Below are 24621 nucleotides of genomic sequence, written 5' to 3'. Positions count from 1 at the left end.
GCTTCATATTAGAAGTGACTCCTATCATTAAACACACTTTGCTTTAGAAGTTAAAACTAATTGCTATGAATCACCTCATGTTCTAATTTTCTATAACCACTTCCTTAAGTAGGTAATAAATACCTTATATTTGGAGCAGGCCTTCACATACCAAGATTTGGTCTACTATTGCTTGAAACATTTTTTTTTGTTTTTATTGTCTGTGTAGCCAAAAGAAATTAGGGTGGGATAAGAGTACGAAGGAATGTCAGGCTGCAGGTACTCTGCAGGTATTGGTGACTTGTTTTCAGCTGTACATTTTGTATTTGCCCAGTTGAGCTAAACCAGAAAGAGATCTTTGCTTGCTTGGTTTACTCTCCACATTTTACTCTTTAAAATATACATTTGATTTAGAGATGAACAAGAAATGAACTCTTGGAAGGAAGAAGTGGACAGTCTGAACACGCTGCTTAGTGACTTCCAGAAGGACATAGATGGCAGCCGGAAAAGAGAATCTGAGCTGCTGATGTTCACTGAAAAGCTAACCACGAAGAATGCCCAACTCCAGTCAGAAACCAACTCCTTACAGTTGCAGCTTGATAAGCTAACCTTCATGGAAAGAGAATCTCGGAATCAGCTGGAACTTGTTAATCAAGCAAGAGATGAACTGGTAAATCAAAGTACTAGTGAAATATTTCACTGTTCCGCCATTACCACTACCTGCAATCCTGTGATTGCTGTGGGTCAAGGAGCTCTCCCAAAATTGCATTTGGTTTCTCCTAGGCAAATTTGTTCCATTTTAAATGGTTTTCACATTAATCCTAGAGTTCAGTTTTCTCCTTATCAATAGGAGTCATGTCTTGCTTGCATTTCATTTCCGTTTGTTCACGTAAAGCAATAATATAACAATAAACTTTAATTCCTTTGTGCATGTAGGGAACTGTGAACTGCCAATGGAGAATAAATAGCTGTCCTGCAAAATGCAACTCTTGCTTGTAGGGTTTAGGATATCCTTTATGACTTGCATATGGTAGGACAGGGAAGCCCTTGGTTTGAATCTCTTCCCGTGGGAGATTATCCCTTTACATGACCTCAAGCAAGTAGCAAATATATTTTTATACTATGTAGTGTAGTGTTGATTTTGACCAACATTGGTTTAAAAGAGCTTTATTTTATTCTGTTGCGTTGCTTAATTTAGTTTTAATGTTTTCTGTTGTATTTAACCCTATAAAGGTTAAATTTCTACATAGCAATTGTGCTTATTTTCTGGTTTCCATGATAAATCCATGTTGCTAAAAAAAAGCCCCAAGGAACAATCTATTGGCCTGAAACAAATTGAATAGAATGAACCAGACAAATCATTCAGCAGACCAAAACATAGCAGGTTGTTCTTGAAGCTCTTTTATTTTAAAACAAAACAAAACAAAAAACAGTATTTTAAATTATATGAAATACTGTGGAAAGGAAATGCTGATTAAATGTCATTTTTCCAGGCGAATAAGTTGAAGAAGGAAGAAGAGCTCCACGGAAATAAGGTCCAGATGCTGGAGATGGAACTGGCATCTCAACAGAAATCATTTGCAGCTTTGAACACCAAGGCAGACGAATTAAAAGATGAACTCGTGACGCAGAAGCGAAAGCATGCTGCAAACCTTAAAGACCTCACCAAGCAGCTTCAGCAAGGTTAACATTTCTCACACATTGGCTTCTGTGGTGTGTATGTGACCTAGGCATTAAAACATCAGCTTTGCATCAAAGATCTTATATGTTTTGTTTCATTAGCACGAAGAAAATTGGATAACCTTGAAAATGGCAATTGTGATAAAGAAATCAGCAGCATGGGGAGTCGTTCCAGCTCATCCGGTGAGTTATTTTGCTGAGTTTGTGAAGAAACAAAGCGATGCTAATAACACACGCTACATGAGAATACATTCTTCCCCAGCAGTTGCTAAAAATTTCCTACAGATTATGTCGGACTTGAATATGTACATGTTGAATTTTCTTATAAGGCTCAATCCAAATTAGCCAAAATAAATAATGACTCTTTTGGTTTTTCTCTAAAAGCATAGTGCTTCTGTGGTCTTCCAGGCCCAGAACAATTTCACGTTAACATCTGAGGGGATAAACTTACAAAAATTGTGTACCATGTAGCTATAAGAATGTATTTACAAATGCCTATACATTTTTCAAGATGAAAGTAATAAGTGCAAATCATTTCAAAATTGCTTGTGTATATAATATGTATGAAGTTCATACGAAGTTGGTACAATTTTCTATACTTGACTCACTTATATATTGTTGTGATTAATTTTCCAAGTGTAGCTTGTTGTTGTTGTTGTTGTTAGTTGCGAAGTCGTGTCCGACCCATCGCGACCCTATGGACAATGTTCCTCCAGGCCTTCCTGTCCTCTACCATCTTCTGGAGTCCAGTTAAGCTCACGCCTACTGCTTCAGTGACTCCATCCAGCCACCTCATTCTCTGTCGTCCCCTTCTTCTATTGCCCTCAATCTTTCCCAGCATTAGGCTCTTCTCCAGTGAGTCCTTCCTCCTCATTAGGTGGCCAAAGTATTTGAGTTTTAGCTTCAGGATCTGGCCTTCTAAAGAGCAGTCAGGGTTGATCTCCTCTAGGACTGACCGGTTTGATCGCCTTGCAGTCCAAGGGACTCGCAGGAGTCTTCTCCAGCACCAGAGTTCAAAGGCCTCAATTCTTTTGCGCTCAGCCTTTCTTATGGTCCAACTTTCACTGCCATACATTGCAACTGGGAAGACCATAGCCTTGACTATACGCACTTTTGTTGACAGGGTGATGTCTCTGCTTTTTAGTGTGCTGTCTAGATTTGCCATGGCTTTCCTCCCTAGGAGCAAGCGTCTTTTAATTTCTTGACTACAGTCCCCATCTGCAGTGATCTTGGAGCCCAGGAAAATAAAATCTGTCACTACCTCCATTTCTTCCCCATCTATTTGCCAGGAATTAAGAGGGCCGGATGCCATGATCTTAGTTTTCTTAATGTTTAGTTTCAACCCAACTTTTGCACTCTCCTTCTTCACTCGCAACAAGAGACTCTTCAGTTCCTCTTCACTTTCTGCCATTAGAGTGGTATCATCTGCATATCTTAGGTTGTTGATATTTCTTCCAGCAATCTTAATTCCAACTTTTGATTCATCTAGCCCTGCCTTTCTCATGATGTGCTCTGCATATAAGTTAAATAGGCAAGGCGACAGTATACAGCCTTGCCGGACTCCTTTCCCAATTTGGAACCAATCAGTGGTTCCGTGTCCAGTTCTCACTGTTGCTTCTTGGCCCGCATATAGGTTTCTCAAGAGACAAATAAGATGTTCTGGTACTCCCATCTCTTTAAGAACTTGCCACAGTTTGTTATGATCCACACAATCAAAGGCTTTAGCATAGTCAATGAAGCAGAAGTAGATGTTTTTCTGGAACTCTCTAGCTTTTTCCATGATCCAGCGTATGTTGGCAATTTGATCTCTAGTTCCTCTGCCTCTTCGAAATCCTGCCTGTACTTCTGGTAGTTCTCGATCCACATACTGCTGGAGTCTAGCTTGTAGGATTTTAAGCATAACTTTACTAGCATGAGAAATGAGTGCAATGGTGCGATAGTTTGAACATTCTTTGGCACTGCCTTTCTTTGGAATTGGAATGTAAACTGATCTTTTCCAATCCTGTGGCCACTGTTGAGTTTTCCAAATTTGCTGGCAAATTGAGTGTAGCACTTTTACTGCATCGTCTTTTAAGATTTTGAATAGCTCAGCTGGAATACTGTCACCTCCACTAGCTTTGTTGTTGCTCAGCTTTTCTAAGGCCCACTTCACTTCACATTCTAGGATGTCTGGCTCGAGGTCAGTGACCACCTCATTGTGATTATCAGGGACGTTAAGCTCATTCTTGTATAGTTCTTCTGTGTAATTTTGCCATCTCTTCTTAATCTCTTCTGCCTCTGTTAGGTCCCTGCCATTTTGGTCCTTTATCATGCCCATTTTTGCATTGAACGTTCCCTTCATCTCTCCAATTTTCTTGAAAAGATCTCTGGTCCTCCCTATTCTATTGTTTTCTTCTATTTCTTTGCACTGTTCATTTAAGAAGTCATTCTTATCTCTTCTAGCTATTCTCTGGAATTCTGCATTCAATTGGGCGTATCTTTCTTTTTCTCCCTTGCCTTTTGCTTCCCTCCTTTCCTCAGCTATTTGCAAAGCTTCCTCAGACAGCCATTTTGCTTTCTTGCATTTCTTTTTCTTTGGGATGGTTTTGGTTGCTACCTCTTGTACAATGTTGCGAACCTCTGTCCATAGTTCTTCAGGCACTCTGTCTATCAGATCTAATTCCTTAAATCTATTTGTCACCTCTACTGTATATTCAACAGGGATATGATTTAATTCATACCTGACTGGCCTAGTGCTTTTCCCTACTTTCTTCAGTTTAAGCCTAAACTTTGCAACAAGAAGCTCATGGTCTGAGCCACAGTCAGCTCCTGGTCTTGTTTTTATTGACTGTATAGAGCTTCTCCATCTTTGGCTGCAGAGTACATAGTCAATCTGATTTCTGTGTTGACCGTCTGGTGATGTCCATGTGTAGAGCCGTCTCTTGGGTTGTTGGAAAAGGGTGTTTGCTATGACCATCGTATTCTCTTGACAAAATTCTATCAGCCTGTGCCCTGCTTCATTTTGTACTCCAAGGCCAAACTTGCCTGTTATTCCGGTTATCTTTTGGCTTCCTACTTTAGCATTCCAATCCCCCATGATGATAAGGACATCATTTTTTGGTGTTAGTTCTATAAGGTGCTGTAGGGCTTCATAGAACCGGTCAATTTCATCCTCTTCAGCACCGGTGGTTGGGGCATAGACTTGGACTACTATGATATTGAATGGTTTGCCTTGGATTCGAACTGAGATCATTCTGTCATTTTGAGGATTGTATCCCAGTATTGCTTTTCCTACTCTTTTATTGACTATGAAGGCTACTCCATTTCTTCTGAGGGATTCTTGTCCGCAGTAGTATACCTGATGGTCATCTGAATTAAATTCACCCATTCCTGTCCATTTTAGTTCGCTGATACCTAAGATGTCGATGTTCAGTCTTGTCATCTCTTGTTTGACCACGTCCAGCTTGCCTTGATTCATGGATCTTACATTCCAGGTTCCTATGGAGAAAAAATCTTTACAGCATCGGACTTTCCTTTCACCACCAGATACATTCACAGCTGAGCGTCCTTTCAGCTTTGGCCCAGTCGCTTCATTCTTTCTGGCGCTACTAGTACTAGCCCTCTGCTCTTCCCCAGTAGCATATTGGACGCCTTCCGACCTGAGGGGCTCATCTTCCAGCGTCATATCATTTTGCCTTTTGGTACTGTCCATAGGGTTTTCATGGCAAAGATACTGGAGTGGGTTGCCATTTCCTTCTCCAGTGGATCACGTTTTGTCAGAACTCTCTGCTATGACCTGTCCGTCTTGGGTGGCCCTGCACGGCATAGCTCATAGCTTCATTGAATTACGCAAGCCCCTTCGCCACGACAAGGCAGTAATCCATGAAGGGGAAGTGTAGCTAATTTTCAGCTAACAAAAGCTGTGTTGTGCCAGCTTCCCTGTTCTTTCTTTCCTGAGGTCACCTATTACTTTATATGCAATTGCTGATACAGCATTGCTGATATTTTAAGGATAGCACAAACTGACTCTGCTATATTTTCAGTCCTTTAAGAATACCATCTTCATTTATGTTTAGGCAATTTCATACCCAAGCAGTTTCTGGAATCTTTTCTTTTTATTTTGCTGACATTTAATTTCTTTTGTTTCTTTCTGTTGTTCTGCCTAAGAGTCCCACAAAAAAATGAGATCCGTATGTTCTTTATTCCGAAATGAACACACAAACAGAACAAATGGAGTCAGGAAGGTCTTTGAAAAATGGCTTGGTTTGTGAATTCTGCATGAACTGCAATGTAGTTCTATGGTGGAATACCTAAGTAATCCTTGAAGATTTTGACCTACCATCTCTAATTGTTTTTTTAATCTTTAGAGATGCCTCTGAATAAGATTTTGGTGATTTAAAACTGCTGTCTGAAAAGCAAAGACTGAATTTATACATTACCTGTTGATTCTGTTGCTTTAAAATTTATTATTTCTATAAGTACTTTAAGCTGAAGATAATATATTAGTTCTTGGTGTAGAACTTTCCAAGAATCTATGTGACCTTAACATTATCAAACATTCATCACAAAGTTCAAAGTGTTTGTGGCTGCCACTTTCCAACTCTTTTGTTTTTCTTACCAAAAATTAATTCCATTTAAAGAAATGTGACTTTCATGAATGTAATTAGTTTCTGAACAGAGGCAAAACTTTTCCAGGACCTAATTCTGAAGTTACTTGGGAGAAACAATCAAAGGGATGGGGGAAGGAAATAGATTTTTCTTAGAACTGGACAATCCAATTAAGATGCACTTGGTTTGGCAGGGTCTCTTAATGCTCGGAGCAGCAATGAAGATCGGTCACCAGAAAACACTGGCTCTTCAGTAGTTGTCGATCATTTTCCTGAAGTGGACAAAACTATCTTGATTGAGCGGATAGTAAGACTGCAGAAAGCACATGCTCGAAAAAACGAGAAGATGGAGTTCATGGAGGATCATATCAAACAACTAGTGGAAGAAATCCGGAAAAAAACTAAGTATGTACCTCTCATTAGCTAGGAAAATAAAAAAAAACACATAGTAAAAGTGTAGAATTGCCCATGTCACATTTGTAAAGTAAAAGTTCAAGTAGTGGTAGCCTTTTCCAAATAGCCCAGGTATTTCACTATTTATAAAGACCTGTATTCTATAAAAGGGGAAATTTCCATTTCTCAACTTTATATACGAATTCAGTAAAAAGTAATACAACAGAACTTGCACTGAAATTAAATGAAGATAGCAATGATGACTACCCTGTAGAAATATAATATTTATGTTTTGATGTATAAAACATAGTCAGTGCTATTATGAAAAGGTGAGTAGTTGATTCTGAAAATAGTCCACAATAAACTGAATCAAAAGTAATTACTTGCTAGAAAGTCGTTAGCTTAAATTTATTCCTGCACTGTTCTTTCACTGGCTTATTTTAGAGATGAAACTCTTCAAGTTTGTATAAAAATATTTGTGTTAACTGCTGCCATTCAATACTCTGAAGTAATTGTGTGGTTGCACATAACTGCAATGAAATGTTTAATGTATACCCTGGCAGAATATATAATTATGGTTCTCCAGCTTTGTAACTGCTGATTGAAACCTATATGGTACAAAGATCTGATCCTTAAAACAATATCCAGTGTGGTAAAGTTTCTAAGAATTTACAAAATTAGCTCCATGGTGATATTTTGTCATTTGCAAATAGAACAGTGAACTAGCTCTTGCTATCTGGAGCAACTAAATGATTTTTTGGTAGATTTGATCACATGAGACATTTTACAAACCTGTTTTGAACATAAATGGTATCCCTGGGAGTGTAACTGATGCATGAACTTATTCCTTATTTTTATACATTTTTGATGGAAAAGATACCATTTTTTCAGAGTTTCGCATAAAAAGGAGTTCTTTTCAGGCCATTGACTAGCTATGATATACATAAAACCCTTTTTTAGTTATTGGAATTTGCATCTACTGTATATCACGCGTGAAGATCCAGAGAATTGCAGATCTTCTGCAATTGCATAAGGATGGTCTAGTCCAAGTTCAGAAAGAAGAAATGACCCAAGAAATAATTGAGCAGGGGTAATTTGAATATACAACAATGCTGTACAAACAAAAGGGAAATGAATGATATTATGGCAGTTCACATATTACACTTTAACATATATCCTATAGAAAGCTTTCTGTTAATCATTTGGCATATTGGATTGTGCAGCCTGCCGAAAAGTTATCTCCATGTGGTGCAGAACTTTACTGTAAGGTTCAGTGACTAGGTTCTTGCATTGCCCTGAGCCACCTTAGCTGTAGTTTCCTTTGATTTGACTTCGCACTTATCTGTGAACCCATTCTGTGTGGTTTGTAAGCCATACATCACGAAGTATGCCACTGTGTCCTTTTAAACATATCCCTTTTTTCTCATTTAGGATAGAGAATTGCAATTCCATAAGCATGTATATGGAGTTCCAGAGGAGCAGCTCCTTGTCTTTAATCAGTAGTGGATGCACAGAGATAAATAGCAGCCTGACCCATTCTTCCAGAATTACAATACAGGACTCCCCATTCTTTACATTTTCGAGAGTCACGCTCTGGGTCAAGTGTTAATAAATGGATTTTCTTAAGACTGATGCAAATGAAACCTTCCCACTAGACCCAGTCAGGCCAAATTTTACTATGACACTTACTTAGTACCTTAGGGAGCACCTGCTGCCGGCATCAACTTCCCTCCGCCCTGTGCGCTCCCACAGAGAGGGCCTCCTCAGGGTGCCACCGATCAGAGAATGTCGATTGGTGGCCCCCAGGGGGAGGTCGTTCTCTGTGGGCGCCCCGGAGCTATGGAATCGGTTGCCGGTTGAACTCCGGATGGCGCCCGATCTTCGCGCCTTCCGTCGTGATCTGAAGACATTCTTATTTGAACAAGCCGGCCTGGCCTGATGGGGGATGGTTTGGGTTTTTTATTCTCATTTTATTATATGTATTTATTGTTTTTAGCTGGGCACATGTTTAATTCTTTTTTTAACTTTTGTATTTTTGTATTTTTATATATCTGCCCTGTTCACCGCCCTGAGTCCTTCGGGAGAAGGGCGGTATATAAATAAAATTATTATTATTATTATTATTATTATTATTATTATTATTATTATTATTATTATTATTATTATTATTATTATTATTATTATTATTATTATTATTATTATTTATTATTATTATTCTACTTAGTTTTGGTTTTTTTGCAGAATAATCCAGAGTTACATTTTGCGGGAAGAAGCTGGCACACTTTCATCTGAAGCATCAGATTTCAATAAAGTACATTTAAGTCGGCGCGGTGGAATCATGGCCTCTCTCTATACATCACACCCGGCAGACAGTGGACTTACATTGGAACTCTCTCTGGAGATAAACAGGAAACTTCAGGCAGTCCTGGAGGACACCTTATTGAAAAATATTACCCTAAAGGTGATTATTAAAATAACACCCCACAATACATTTTATAAAATATTGTACACCATTTCAGAGTAGCTTTAAAAATTGCAGAGTAGTGAAGAATACTGTAGCAACTGAGCAGCAAAACGAACTGTGCATTTGAACGGCAATTTCCATTAAGAAAAAAGGACTAAAGCTACAGTAAAAGAAATCTGATTAGAATTAGGCTTTCTACTCTAAACACACTGGGGAGTAGTTTTCAGAACAGTTAGGGGAGTGTTTTTAAATTTGGGTATAGTCTTGTTTTAAGAAAAATAAAATATATAATTAAATTATTGTACTAGATGTTTTAACAAAAGAATCAGTCATCATTAATCCCAGATGTGTATTTGGGGGGGTGTGTGTGTAGGAATTTGCCTTCAGGAACATAAGGACTCTATCTGATAAAGAGAATTTCTTTTGTGGAGACTTTAACTGTAAATGTGAAAAATGCTGCATTTGTAATTTGCCCATTATTCCTGCTGGTAACAGGTATTTTAAGGCAATACTGCGCTTGAACCACTGGCCAAAAACTTCTCTGTCCACATGTAATGTCATAGCAATGTCAGCAAGCTTGGGCAATTTTACTCCTGTTAGAACTAAGAGAAAGTTTTAAAAAGCATAAAGAAAGCAAGGACGAAACTGGGCTAATTCCTTAATCACCCATTCGTATAGTACAAATTGGATTTCATCACCTCTATCCCTTTTAGGACTAATCTGTGCTTAAATGAATCTTCTCATGGCTGACTAGATTTAAGGCCAAAATGTCTACTTCAAAGCCTGGCTCGAAAATGAAAATTTCTTGATATATTTTTACAGTTTTCAGAGCCCAGTTCTTATTTATTATTTTAATGATTTATGTGGTATTTTAATTGTATAACTGTAAGCCTTCTAGGGACTCCTTGGCAAGGTGGTGATATAGAAGAGTAATAATAAAAAAAATAAATGTCAGTACTGAAGAGATGGGTGCTTTAGCTTAAAAGGTTATGCATGGCCCCAGCTATTACATTTCTTACTTTATAAATAATTGAAATTGGTTTATAACTAATTGAAATATAAATCAGAATCCCACTCATTAATTCCAAAGCAACATATGAAAAGGTATTCTCCGATTGATGCTGAACCTTTTCATATAAGTCTTTATATGAATTAAGTAAGAACCTTGATTCGACTGCAAAACTCAAATAAATTAAATCAGTTTTAACCAGGTTTTCTTTTGCTTGAAGTTGCCATTTTAAATTTACTTTTTAGAGTATATTTTATGGTACTGTTAAGGCGACTGAACGATTTTATTTTGTTGGTGATGATGAAAAAATATTTAAATAGGAGAGCACATCTTTTTTTAAAAGTAATGTTTAAATAATAGAGATTGAATTCTTGAATCAGAATTATGGAACAAATTTCTCATCCATCTTTTATTTTTTCTTGATCAGGCTGTTCCAGATCCAAATGTGATTTAACTGGGTGTTGAATTTGGATTTCTTTAAAGTCTTGGAATATTTACAGGCTTTGTTTAAAAAACCATAACAATGTCCTATTGTGACTCAGTTTTATACACTAAACAAATTTGATTGAACACTTTAATCTTACTGTGAAGCTTGTGGAACATTTCAGATTATTTCCACAATTTTTTTTGCAATGCTGAAATATAACTGTAATTATATAACCAAGAGCCTTGGTGGAGCAGTGGGCTAATGCCTCCTTAAGTAACACCAGCTGCCTGCAATTAGTGCAGGTTCGCATCCCACCAGGCTCAAGGTTGACTCAGCCTTCCATCCTTCCGAGGTAGGTAAAATGAGGACCCAGATTGTTTGGGGCAATAAGCTGACTTTGTAATAATGCCGCTTGGGGGGGGGGCGAAAGCCCTAATAAGCAGGCATATACATAGAATGAAGGCTATTGCTAAGCACATTGGTTTGTGCTTAAATTGTAAGCCGCCCTGAGTCTTCGGAGAAGGGCGGGATATAAATGGGATTAAAATAAAAATAAAAAATAATTCATCTTAAAAATAAATAATGTACTGTAGCTGAATTTGCAGTTTCCAAAATAAGGCAGTTTTGCATTGATTAAAAAATACATGACTAAGTGAATGCATCTTGTTGTATCTTATGAATATGTGCTAGTTCAGATAATATGCTTGAATAAATTCTGAATGTATAGGTAGCTCTATATGAATTTAAATATTGGATGTTCTGCTAACAATTTCTCTCTTTTTTTCTTCAAAGGAAAACCTGCAAACTCTTGGAACTGAAATAGAACGGTTAATTAAGCAGCAACATGAATTAGAACAGAGGCTTACACAGACATAACTGAGGCCAAGATCAGAAAAGTAGATGTTCCAATTTTGATGATTATATAAAATTGGATGGCCAGCTATGTGTTGTCAGTCCAACAAAGTTTTAACAAAACAAAGTTGATTGGGAACAACTTTGACCAGATCCAAATGTCTGGTTTGTTTAAACAAATGGAGACTTTGAACTTTTCTGAACCTACTTCCATCCATCACTGAAATTAGTCATATCAACACTTACAGCTTTTTCTGTTGGAGAGAATGCAACCACTCTGCCTTGTGCAATTAAAGAAGCATCTTTTAAAAATGGACTGCTGTATAAGACTGGTGCATTTGTTGTTGATGGGTTTTTTTTGCAGAAGGTAGACGAGAAAAAAGGGTGGCTGTTGCATGTATATTAACCCCCAGTGCCTTCTAAGGCGTACATTTTTTCTTCAAAGATACATTCGTTCTTGGATATATTTAGATTTGTTATTTATAACATGCATTGGGAAAGGGCTTCATAGTACACATTCAATATACAGTTGAAAAATAATGTCAGGTATTTTAGCAACTTGACCAAAAACATTTTTTAAAATCCCTGGAGTCCTCAGATGTGAATAGTGTCTTTTTTGTTTTTTTAAAAAATCACCTTTTTAAAAAAAGAACTTTGGAAAACTCTGCAGCGTATAGACACAAGAGGTTAAAACTGATTTTGTATATATGGGAAAATAAAATATAGAATCGTAAAGCCTTCACATCTTGCAGATGGACTGTGTTCATTGAAATGGAAATAATAGGCATTGTAATTACTGCACATAAGCACAAGTGATGTTACATATATCTGTGCAAGTGGCTGATAACATCCCATATTGATAGGAAAGAAAAGGGGATATACCCAGATGCTGAACATACTGAGATCACCTCCATAGCCTTGGTGGAGCAGTGGGCTAATGCCTCCTTAAGTAACACCAGCTGCCTGCAATTAGTGCAGGTTCGCATCCCACCAGGCTCAAGGTTGACTCAGCCTTCCATCCTTCCAAGGTAGGTAAAATGAGGACCCAGATTGTTGGGGGCAATAAGCTGACTTTGTAATAATGCCGCTTGGGGGGGGGCGAAAGCCCTAATAAGCAGGCATATACATAGAATGAAGGCTATTGCTAAGCACATTGGTTTGTGCTTAAATTGTAAGCCGCCCTGAGTCTTCGGAGAAGGGCGGGATATAAATGGGATTAATATAAAAATAAATAAATAAACTATTTAATAATATTAGTCTAATTGTACAAATAATGACAATTGTTCTTTATCGTCATCTATATAGCTTTGGTTGGAATAACAACTACAGAATTCATAATGACCATGCTGGCTGGTTATTCTGTAAGGCTTTTTAAGGTTATATTTATATTCTGCCTATCTACCCAGTTTTGCGTAGCACCCAAGGCAGCTCATCCTGGCACACTTGGGAGAAGATTGCAAGTGGGATGCAATGGGAAAATAATGGGAGAATGTATAAAGTATCATGGTTTAAAACTGGAGATGAAAGCAACTATTGCAGTACTAAATGTAAAGCATTAAATATAATTAAGGCAATGAATAATGTTGGTAGAGAGAATCAAGGCTGTTATGATGATAAAAACATCTTCCATGCTTCTCCCACAACTTGGGACCCTCCATGCAGTTGGCTAGGAATAAAATGAGTTGTAGTGAATGGCATCTGCATTAACCTTGCAGAAGAGAAAGTGAACTGATACAAGCTTTATTGCTTTGACAAGCACTAGCATGTGTGTATCTATGCTTCCAAGGTGCGACAGATTGAAGCTCAAATACCCTTTTGTTCTTTCTCGATGGCCAAAGGGAAGCAATAGATTTTTAGGTATGTTAAGCAAATACCTAGCCTTCCTCTCTTTATCCCTGCTGCACTTTTAGGAAGACAGCACTTTAAATGAATCCATTGTTTGAAATTTTTTCCCCCTTTTGCTTGGTTAGAAATAGTTTCTGTTCAAAAATGTACTATTACCAAACACTTGAATCTCATATGATTACCGTATATACTTGAGTATAAGCCGAATTTTTCAGCCCACTTTTTGGGCTGAAAAATTCCACTTCGGCTTATACTCCAGTCAACAAAAAAACTTACCGAGGACTTGTGCGCGGCCGAGGCTTTGGTGCTTCCGGGATCGCGCGCACCTCTCCCAAGCCACCGCCGTCCGGAGACCTGCCGAAGTTTGGGGAGGTTTGGGGAGGTGCGCGCGCACCTCCCCAAACCTCCCCAAACGTCGGCAGGTCTCCGGACCTCCGCGCCCTGCCTGCCTGCTTCTTTCCGCAGCGGAAAGAAGCAGGCAGGCAGGGCGCGGAGGAACGGAGACCTGCCGACGTTTGGGGAGGTTTGGGCGCCTCCCCAAACGTCGCTGGGTCTCCGTTCCTCCGCGCCCTGCCTGCCTGCTTCTTTCCGCTGCGGAAAGAAGCAGGCAGGCAGGGCGCGGAGGAACGGAGACCTGCCGACGTTTGGGGAGGTTTGGGCGCCTCCCCAAACCTCCCCAAACGTCGCCGGGTCTCCGTTCCTCCGCACCCTGCCTGCCTGCTTCTTTCCGCAGCGGAAAGAAGCAGGCAGGCAGGGCGCGGAGGAACGGAGACCTGCCGACGATTGGGGAGGTTTGGGCGCCTCCCCAAACCTCCCCAAACGTCGCCGGGAAGAAGACCTGCCGACGTTTGGGGAGGTTTGGGGAGGTGCGCGCGCACCTCCCCACTCCCCAAACTTCGGCAGGTCTCCGGACGGCGGCGGCTTGGGAGAGGTGCGCGCGATCCTGGAAGCACCGAAGCAAGTCTTCGGTAAGCTCCGGGCGGTCACTTGCTTCGCGTCTCCTGAGGGAAGGGGGGGGCGACTGGAGCGGGCGTGTTTCCTCGCCTGCTGGGCGCCGCGATTTGCCCGGGGAACGCGCGGGCCCCGAATGGCAGCGTGGAGCGAGGAAGCGGACAGCCAGGGCTTCCCCGAGAGCCGCGGCCACACCGGGTATTCCTGTGTATTCAGGCTTGCAAAATGGCGGATCGAGCCTCTGCTGGCGGCAGAGGCTTGCAGAACGGCGGATCGGCTTATACTCGAGTCAACAACTTTTTCCAGTTTTTGGGGGTGAAATTGGGGGTCTCGGCTTATACTCGAGTCGGCTTATACTCAAGTATATACGGTACTTTTAAAATAAGGTAATCAGAAAGTTGATCAAGAGTTTTTCATTTTATCAATCAAATAATCTTTCCTGTGATCCTTTCTATTTTACTCCCTCTTGCCTGATATATGAGAGGGAGGCAGCAACGGTTTCAAGTTGCAGTATTCCTTGTGATTGTTTATTCCAAAGTACAAAACTCTTTTAGCACTGTTTATATAGCTGCATGTGATGGTTCTGTTCCTCTTCTCAAGTACAGAGATTTTAAGACATGCTTTGGGGAAAACAACAACAACCAGCATCCAAGGTTAAACATTAAAAATTCTTTGTATAAACGTGTACATAGTGCTAGAGTTTGTATTTTTCTAAAAGTTGTGCTTTTCATATTTTTCCAAAAATACAACACATGTATAGCTGCAACATTACAACAAGCAAACATGGTTGCCTTCAGATTCCTAATGTTAAATTGTACATTATATCTAGGATTGTGGATATTGCTGTACAGAATAATTTTTAGGTTACAATCCTATATTTTCTTGCTGATGAAATAACATCTGTTCAATACAACTGGACTTATTTATATATTATTTATATTTATTAAATTTTTATACCGCCCTTCTCCCGAAGGACTCAGGGCGGTGTACAGGGCAATAAACATTAAAAAACAAAGTACAAAAGTTAAAAACAATTAAATGATTTATGCCCGATATATACAATAGTTAAAACCATATTAAAACCCAACCCCAAACCCATCAGACCAGGCTGGCTTGCTCAAATAAATAGGTTTTTAGATCCCGCCGGAAGGAGCGAAGATCGGGGGCAATCCGGAGCTCAACCGGCAAGCGGTTCCACAGGTGTGGTGCACACACAGAGAACGCCCTCCCCCTGGGGGCCACCAGTTGACATTCTCTGATCGGAGGCACCCTGAGTGCACTGGACAGAGGGAAGTTGACGCCGGCCGCAGGTGCTGCCATAGGTAATCCGGACCCATGCCATGTAGGGCTTTGTAGGTCATTACCAGCACCTTGAATCTCACCCGGAGGGCAACCGGCAGCCAATGCAGCTCGCGGAGCAAAGGTGTAACATGGGACTATCGGGAGACTCCCAACACAACTCGCGCGGCTGCATCCTGCACCAGTTGAAGCCTCCGAGTGGTCTTCAAGGGCAGCCCCATGTAGAGAGCATTACAGTAGTCCAAACGAGAGGTCATGAGCGCATGAGTGACTGTACGCAAGGCATCCCGGTTCAGATAGGGCCGCAACTGGCGCACCAGGTGAACCTGGGCAAAGGCCCCCCTAGTCACAGCTCCTATATGATCTTCTAAAGGGAGCTGTGAATCTAGGAGGACCCCCAAGTTGCACACCCTATCTACGGGGGGCAATAACTCACCCCCCATAGCAAGAGATGGAATAATCTGAATTTCCCGAGATGCCGGCACGAACAGCCACTCAGTCTTGTCAGGGTTGAGCCGAAGCCTGTTCCTCCCCATCCAGACCCGGACCACCTCCAGTCAACGGGACATCACGTCGAGGGCATCACTGGGGTGGTCTGGGGTTGAAATGAAAAGCTGGGTATCATCAGCATACTGATGATGCCCAACTCCAAAACCACGAATGATCTCACCCAGAGGCTTCATATAGATGTTGAACAGGAGAGGCGAGAGGACCGATCCCTGGGGAACTCCACAAATGAGAGGCCTCAAGGTCGACCTCTGCCCCCCTGCCAACACCGACTGCGAACGTCCCAGAAGGTAGGAGAAAACTACCCTCACTCAAGGAAGCAGTTATCACTGCCTGGAGCCAGCCTCGTGTCCCATCCCGGGCCGCATAAACCAGCCAGGAGGGACACGGGTCCAATAAACACGTGGTGGAGCTCAGCTTCCCCATGATCCTGTCCATGTCTTCAGGAGTCACAGGGTCGAACTCCTCCCAGATAACATCGACAAGACTGCCCGTGTCCTCATCGTCAGACTCTGCTCAGTCGGAGTCCAAACCGGCCCGAATCCGAGCGATTTTGTCCAACAGATATCGGCTAAAGTCCTCGGCACTCCTGGGTATTTTTCTGCATACTGTTTTTACTTCAGGTTTAACAACTTAGGACTGAAATAATAAAAAGGGAATGCCCTAGTTAATCACAAAATACTGAGTTTAAGGACTGAAATTGCATGTCAAAAGTATTTGCAAAAACAGAGTTCCTCACGTGTGTGACAGAACTATATTCATTTTCAGGCCAATATATCGCTGACCTTCAAAATTTTAGCCTCTGAACTCGGTCCATGTTTGTAATTATACTGATGAATGTGTAAACTGCATTCAAACTATATTATTCTTGAATAATATAAAAGGTATCTGCAGTAATGGTCAATCCAAAGAAATTAGCTTTTCTAAAAACAGAAATAAGCCTGACATATCCTCAGGATGAGCATAGTTATCTTCTAAATGTTAGAAATGTATCTTAATATACAAGTTGCATTAGATCACCTTTGTCTTGGCTTAGTAACCCTTGTACACTCACCTAACCCATTTCAAAATGTGTTTCAAATAACTTTTTGGTTAGCACCTAAGCCAAAGAATATGCAAGCAAGCTGAAAGCAGGGAATTTTTTCTTAAACCTAATGCCATGTTTTCTTTACCTTTTCTTTTCATAATTTCCTTTAGCTTTCTTCCCAGTCTCGCTTCCCCCAGAAACTTGCTGTCATTCAGTTTCCAGGTTTTATCACAATGGGAAAAAATACTGATAACTATGTTCTTGAGAGTTTTATTTTGAAGACGTTTATAGGATCATGAAATCTAATCAGTCTGACGCTTTAGAAGCCCGGTTGATTTCATGTTCAGAAGTAATCCACTTCCTTCAAACATATCTTTGCTAGATTAAGATCAAAAGACTTGATTAGGGAGGTTTAATGAAAACAAAGTTTTCTCTGGATGCTGAATCTGCTACGATGACAGGTTTTTTTTGATGACTGTATTTGCTTTGAATAGTGAACAAGTGTCAAGTTTGAATTGATCTTCCATGCTAGTACATTAAAGCCAAAGTCCCCCTTGAATGAAGCTCAATTTTTGGTGATTTTATGGACATGTCTGTTTTATTGGTAATATGAATTTGCTATTATTTTTTTCTGGGATTTTAAAAATGTATTAATTTTACATTCTAGATTAGTATTTTTCTCATTGTCTCCCATACAAGAACAATGCCACTGATACTTAGTTTTTAGATTATTCATTGCAGTAGAAGTAAAAAAAAACCTGCTAATACATGGCTAGGACAATTTGTTAATGCTATTTATTAGCAGTATTAAATAAGTAAACTAAAGTGACTTCCTTTAGTTTATATTCAGGATGATTAGACACTCATGGATCGATGCAGCAAACCTTTGAAACAAAACTAGCTAAGTTGAAGAGAGTTTGATTATTAATATCTAATGATCTGCTTTTTATTAATGTTCATTTTTAACTATTTTAGCTCACGGAATGAGAAAAATAAACAAGCAATATGAGCACTAGATAGTCTGCAGCCAGGAAAACCAAGCATAATGACTCAGCTCAGGAAGAAAAGTGAAAAAAAGAAAGTTTGGAAATTACTCAGCCAATCTTAGGCTATTCTAAGCTTGGCCAGTTATGGATTCAGCCAGCATGAATGAGTACACTACCATTGTTTTGCTTGGTTCAAATAAAACATATAATTTTCATAAATAGAAACTAACTCAATATTATTTCTTTCCCAGACCCCAAATCTTTGGTAATGTGATTCTAAATGCATATTTTCTGACTATAAAATGATTATCTAGTGTATTTCTTAATGTTAGCAACTGTAAAATATGTGGACTTCAACTCCTAGAATTATCCCAGTTGGTTTGGGAATTCTGGGAGTTGAAGTCCCTATGTTTTAAAATGGCAATTTTGAGAAACCCTGTTCTAAACTGTCATGCCCAAATTGACGGGTGTTACAGAGTATTTTGCTATTCAAAAAGGGGGGACCTACTTGAGCCACAAAGAATAGGATAATTTGTTTATTATTTTGCAAAATTGCTTGGCTGTCCTAATTTGAGAGAGCAATCAGTGGTAAACTTGAAAGAAAAAATATTGTATTACCAATCTGGCTTTGAAGATGCTATTTTGTTTTGTTAATGGAAGATAGAATGAAATATGGTAAAATAAAACAAGCAGCCATGTTCATCTTCAAATGTAAACCAACATACAGATAGAAGTCAGCTCGGAAGCCAAATCTATTAGCTGATAAAACATGTTTTGAAAAGTAAGACTCCTCACAAATTTGGATTAAATGTCTTGCTCCTTGTATGTTTTTAATTCCATTCACATTTTCTTTACCATCTAGATCAGGGGTGTCAAACTGCTGGCCTGCAGAGGCCACGCCCACCCCAGCTCCAGCAATGCAAAAAAAAAGTTGTGGTATGTCGCGATACATCATGTGACATGGCGAGTTTGATCTAGATAATCCCATCTTGTTCGTTAAAAGTGAACTCACATTTGAATGCATTGCTTTCATTCTATTCTTCCCTGATCTTGAGTGTCAAAGCTTGAAAGTTACAACTGGACATAAAAAACTTTCAAAACTCAGCTTCTGTAATTCCTGGTTTGCATGCTACAAGAAGTTGCAATTAACTGCATTGTTGTGGCTTTTTTTTAAAAATGCTACTTGCATGAAGAGGAGAGAAGCAGGAGCAAACGTAGAATATGTCTGAACCTATCTTGGTTGTTTAAGTCAGCATTTGATTGCACGCAGTTGTCAGAAATTCTCAATTCTCAACAGCAAGTTATTCGTAAAACACACAGATCTCTGTAGCCGGTTGCTTTCATGGTGACTGACGTATGAGGATGTTGCCTTCCGAAGTGTTCAATAATGCAATAAGTACTCCTTAACCTGAAAATGAAGACTTGCATACCTGTTAGTGTGGAGCATCAGGGTTCTGAAGAATGACCAAATCTGATTCACATGATGACACAGCATTTAGTTTCACATTTGCACTTAATGGCAAGTTGATACCACCAAAAAGTAACGTAGGATGATGACTTTGGTGTTGAAGTACCACTGCGATTAAAACATTCCTGCAAATAATCACTTGATGTTGCTACAAGTCTTGATAGTTATTGTTCCTCTTAGCAACAAGATGCACTAAAAACAAACAAATGACAGTCCTCTAAATTGCTTTCTTTTGTCTTCAGAATGACTACTACAGGATATTTGGCTTGCTTGGAAAAAAATGCTATTTTCAGTAAAAACAACTTGCTTGCAAATTCATTGACTTTAGTCAAAAATGTATGCAAATACTATTAAGTTGGCGTTTAATGATGAGCACCAAAACTGTCTTCTGAATCAGAAGTCACACCCTGCTGATAATATGTACTAACAATACATCTGTTAGTTTTAAAAACAAATATAAAGAGATTTCTCTTTAAACGATGCAGTGCTGTTTAATAATACACATAATTCTGTGTTGCTTATACTGTATTTTAGTTGTAATCCTTTAAATGAAATCTAGCCTATTATGAACAACAGTAGGGGGTGCTAAAAACCCCTGTATATGTTCTTACCAAAAAAAAGGAGGAAACATTTTTGCCATACCTGACAATCGCTGCTTTTTTTCCCAATGGAAGGATTTTATTTATCAAGTTGGTGTGCTGATAGTGCAACTATGCCTAAATCCATTTGCATTACTCTGTAATGTGTGTGTGTGTGTACACGCAGACACAGAGAGAGTAATGCATACATAAAAACACAGTGTTTATATGTATTTGTTATAAATATAAAAGACAGGATGGCTTGATTCAAACATATATAAAAGATGGCTTGATTCATTTTTTGTAGATATTCATGTATAAATGAAGATTCTTTGTTCCCTTCTAAAAAGTAAGCTGTATATTATGTATATCTTGGGTTTGAAATAATAAATATGAACAAATGTGCAGATGACTCTCTCTAGTAGTTTTATTTGTAACAAAGCTGCAAGATAGTTGACTTTTTGACTTAGCAAACAAGATGCAGACACTTCACCACAGATATCTATTCCAAGGTATGCTGTCAAAAGCAGTAAACATAGCATTTCTGTTTCTAAGACTGCAGCTATAGCTTCCTAGATCGTATCTTACCACCTTGTGGCAGGGGTGACATGGGATGGTTGAGCAAAAGTAGGAAGTAGGCAATAATAATATCTACTCACAGTAGATAACTACTTACTTAGTAGTTATCTAAGGGACGCGGTGGGTTAGGACGCTGAGCTTGTCAGTCAGAAGGTCGGCAGTTTGGCGGGTCGAATCCCGAGTGCCGCGTAACAGAGTGAGCACCTGTTACTCGTCCCAGCTTCTGCCAACCTAGCAGTTCGAAAGCACGTAAAAATGCAAGTAGAAAAATAGGGACCACTACGGTGGGAAGGTAACAGTGTTCCGTGCGCCTTTGGCGTCTAGTCATGCCGGCCACATGACCACGGAGTCGTCCTCGGACAAGCGCTGGCACTTCGGCTTTGAAACGGAGATGAGCACCGGCCCCTAGAGTTGGAAACGACTAGCACGTATGTGCGGGGGAACCTTTACCTTTACCTTTACTCACAGTAGAAATTTTGAGACTAATTTTATATCTTAATTCCTGTATTGTCAAAAACTACACAGTAGACACAGGGGTTAGAAAACCTAATAGTTTTATCACAATATTTTCTATAACTATATTATAATACTTTATGTTTTTCAACAAAAAATTTCGAACAGGTAAAACTCTTACCTTTTTTAATCTTTGGAAAATATTTGTGTAGTTAGCTAGGTTGAGAGTTCTGCATGAAGCCAGTTTATACAAAACCTTTTTTTCCTAGAATACTTGAAGCCTCCCAGAGTGATGGTTGATGAGTATGTTAATAAGGCAGGAACAAATAGAGCAGTGCCACAATTGCATTTTAAGAGCAAACTGGGAAAAAACAATTCCATTCCTGTGAGACTCGCAATGGTTTTTTCTTCTCAAATCTTACTCCTTCTAAGCCATTTTCAATGTATCTGGCAAAGATGGATTGCCTTGGCAGGCTGTGAAAATTAAAATTTATTTTTTTATGTAGGTGCCTGGTATTGTTTATATTTCATCTCTCAGAGGATCAAGTCTCATTTTTTTCAGAGAGAATGGATGGCACTGAATATGCGATATTATAAAACCACACATTTGACCTGTTTTGCAAATGATGATCTTCTTAAGATAATATTTAAAATGAGAATTTATTTATTTATTTGAATTTACTTACTCAATAAGTAAGAAAACAAATTTCACTGCATTCTGGCACAGAAGATGTCACCTGGATGGGTAACAAAGGTCTGCAAGCACTCAAGCATGGTTAGAGAGCACCAAGGATGCCATTATTCAAATTTATTAGCTGCCTATCTCCAATGGACATTGGACAGCTGACAAAACTGGAAAATCCATAAAAACAGATAAAACATACTTCCTTGAAGTTGAACAGAATAACAAAGCTTCTCTAAAATTTCTTCTAGATTTACTTTACAGTTGTGATGGAATATTGTCCAGGTTCCCAGGAAGGAGGGAGAAAGAGGTTTGCAGGGGAACAAGAGACATTACTGTTCAGATAATTTGTGTGGGATAAAGATTTTTTTGAAAATATATCAATTTCCTTGATTTATTTTTCTACATATGTTATTTCTCAGAAATGTTTCTCTCCAACTGTGAATGGCAAGCATGTTGCAGAATAGATCTTTTTCCTATACCTCTAAAAGAAAGAAAGTGAAGTTAATAACAGAACAACAGAGTTGGAAGGGACCTTGGAGGTCTTCTAGTCCAACCCCCTGCTCAGGCAGGAAGCCCTGTACCATTTCAGACAAATGATTGTCCAATCTCTTCTTAAAAACCTCTAGTGTTGGAGCACCCACAACTTCTGGAGGCAAGTCGTTCTACTGATTAATTGTTCTGTCAGAAAATTTCTCTTTAGTTCCAAGTTGGATCTCTCCTTGATTAGTTTCCATTCATTGCTTCTTGACCTGCCTTCAGGTGCTTGGGAGAATAGGTTGACTCCCTCTTCTTTATGGCAGCCTCTTAGTTATTGGAACTGCTATCATGTCACCCCTAGTCCTTCTTTTCATTAAACTAGATATACCCAATCCTAGCAACCATTCTTTATATGTTTTAGCTTCTAGTCCCCTAGTCATCTCTGTTGCTCTTTTCTGTACTCTTTCTAGAGGCTTTACTGACTGAGTTTCCAAGCATGTTCTGATGGCTTCATGGATTTCAAGAGTAAAGCCAAACAAAACACACATTTCCCATTTCCAACCACATGGAGACAGAAACCCACCTTCTTATAATTATAGTTCTGGTCTTCAATACATTTACCTATTTCCTTTATTTTTTTAACGGTATTATAAAATTTAACTAGAAGAACAATAGTTAGGAATGTATTTCCTAACAGAAGTAGCTGAGGAAACATAGGCACTTTATGTATTTTTGGAACCTTTACATGAGACACTGTGTGTACATTTTGATAAAAATCTGCACCTCTTGATAACACCTTGCAAGATTGTACAAGAAAAATAAAAAAAATCTGATGATAGGGAAATGCAGTCTCATCTTTTGCATTACCATTAAAAATCTTGCTGTTACTGCTGGATGTTGGTCATCAATTTACTATAAAAGTAATTTAAGGGACATTTTGGATCTAGTTCATTTCTAAAACTAACTGATTTGACATGACGGTTTTTCCAATAGTTGGTCTGGCATTGAAGGTAGCATATTAAAATATGTATGGATTTATGACCCGAGTTATTCCAATTCTATTAACCTTCAATTAACAATTGCTTTTTGTTTATTGGATTGAATCCTTTATGCTGTGGAATCAATTAACACTAAAACCAGAATGAAACAGAGAGTGAATAATACTAACAATCATATGCTGAAAAATAATTGCAACAACTTTAAAAAACAAAATGCAATTTATTGATGAAATTACTTCTGAGTAATACTGGGCAAGATAAAAAAAAGTGCTTACGTCTTGCTGAAACATAATGAATGCATAATGAATGCGTATAAGAACAGAGACAGTACAAGAGAAGCAGCCCCCAAACTGAAAGTAGCTGAGATGAAAGCAAAGATAGCTGTACTGAAACCATATTTAAGTGTCTGTTTGCCTGGAACTTCCAGATATGGTAAAAAAAAAAGTCATGGTCACAATGATGCAATCAAAACCTTTGCAACATATGTAAAAAACAGGCAAGGCTTTAATCAAAGATTCCACCTTGACTTTTTGAAGAAGTAGGTGAGGTAGACCATACTTGGAAAGTACCAGACTAAATCTTCTTGCATCTACACCTGAAGATGTTGTTGATGCCATGGATAAGATTCAGAAACCTATCCAGAACATCTCAGACATCCAGAAATCAACCTATGTGACAGCCCCAAAGTGTGGTTAGCAAATCATCAATACACACTCATTGGCTTGCAGGATATTCTCAGATATTAGTTCACCAATAAATATGATGCAAATGTCCGCAATAAAGAATCTATTTTATCCTTTTTGAAAAGGAGAGAGAAACCAACCGTTACACCAAAAAGAATATATTCCAAAGTTTGAAAGCAATCAAAAGGTCTTTTGATTTATGAATGTCTGTAAGCATGGGTTTCTTCAGAAGATTTCTCTTACAGACTTTACCATACAGGCAAGTTTATGTTTGTCAGATGGGTATGCATGAGCTATTTTGGACTTGCTTTGAGTTGAGTCCAGAAAATACAGGTAATCAATGTAGTGTTTTCAAAATAGTATATTATTTCCATCCATTAATTAGCAAACCAGCTGCTGGGTTTGGAGAACTGGCATCTGCTGGGTATGTTTATTCAAGATAGCTCAAATTCAAAAGTCTTCTCCTTGGACGTATTGAAATAAAGCCATTGGCATCTGTAAGGGTTGGGGGATCAAATTTGCAAGATTGTAAGTGAAATGTCACAAAAGAAGCCCTGCCATTTTTGTAGGAGGATGTGATAGGGTGAGGCTTTTTCACTTTGCAATCACTGTCCTGTAGATTTTGACCCCCCTGTGGATGTCTTTGAATAAAGCCCTACCTACACTATAAATCTATAACAATTTGATCTCCATTT

General features: G+C 39.0%; 1 protein-coding gene across 1 annotated transcript in view; it reads left to right on the top strand.

Annotated features, from left to right (window-relative positions):
- The window catches only part of CCDC186 (coiled-coil domain containing 186), a 41854-nt gene extending 29213 nt beyond the window's left edge, over window positions 1-12641 (top strand). Inside the window, exons 11-16 of the mRNA XM_081329236.1 lie at window positions 394-649; window positions 1473-1662; window positions 1762-1842; window positions 6440-6650; window positions 8880-9099; window positions 11331-12641. Of these exons, the coding sequence (XP_081185362.1) occupies window positions 394-649; window positions 1473-1662; window positions 1762-1842; window positions 6440-6650; window positions 8880-9099; window positions 11331-11414 (1042 nt within the window). The 3' untranslated portion in view covers window positions 11415-12641. The remainder of the gene's footprint in view (window positions 1-393; window positions 650-1472; window positions 1663-1761; window positions 1843-6439; window positions 6651-8879; window positions 9100-11330) is intronic.
- The last annotated feature ends 11980 nt before the right edge of the window (window positions 12642-24621 follow it).

The sequence above is a fragment of the Vipera berus genome, assembly GCF_964194415.1.
Source record: "Vipera berus genome assembly, chromosome: 5".
NCBI lineage: Eukaryota > Metazoa > Chordata > Lepidosauria > Squamata > Viperidae > Vipera > Vipera berus.
The sequence above is the reverse complement of the archived record's forward strand: the minus strand, read 5'-3'. Positions and strand labels throughout refer to the sequence as shown.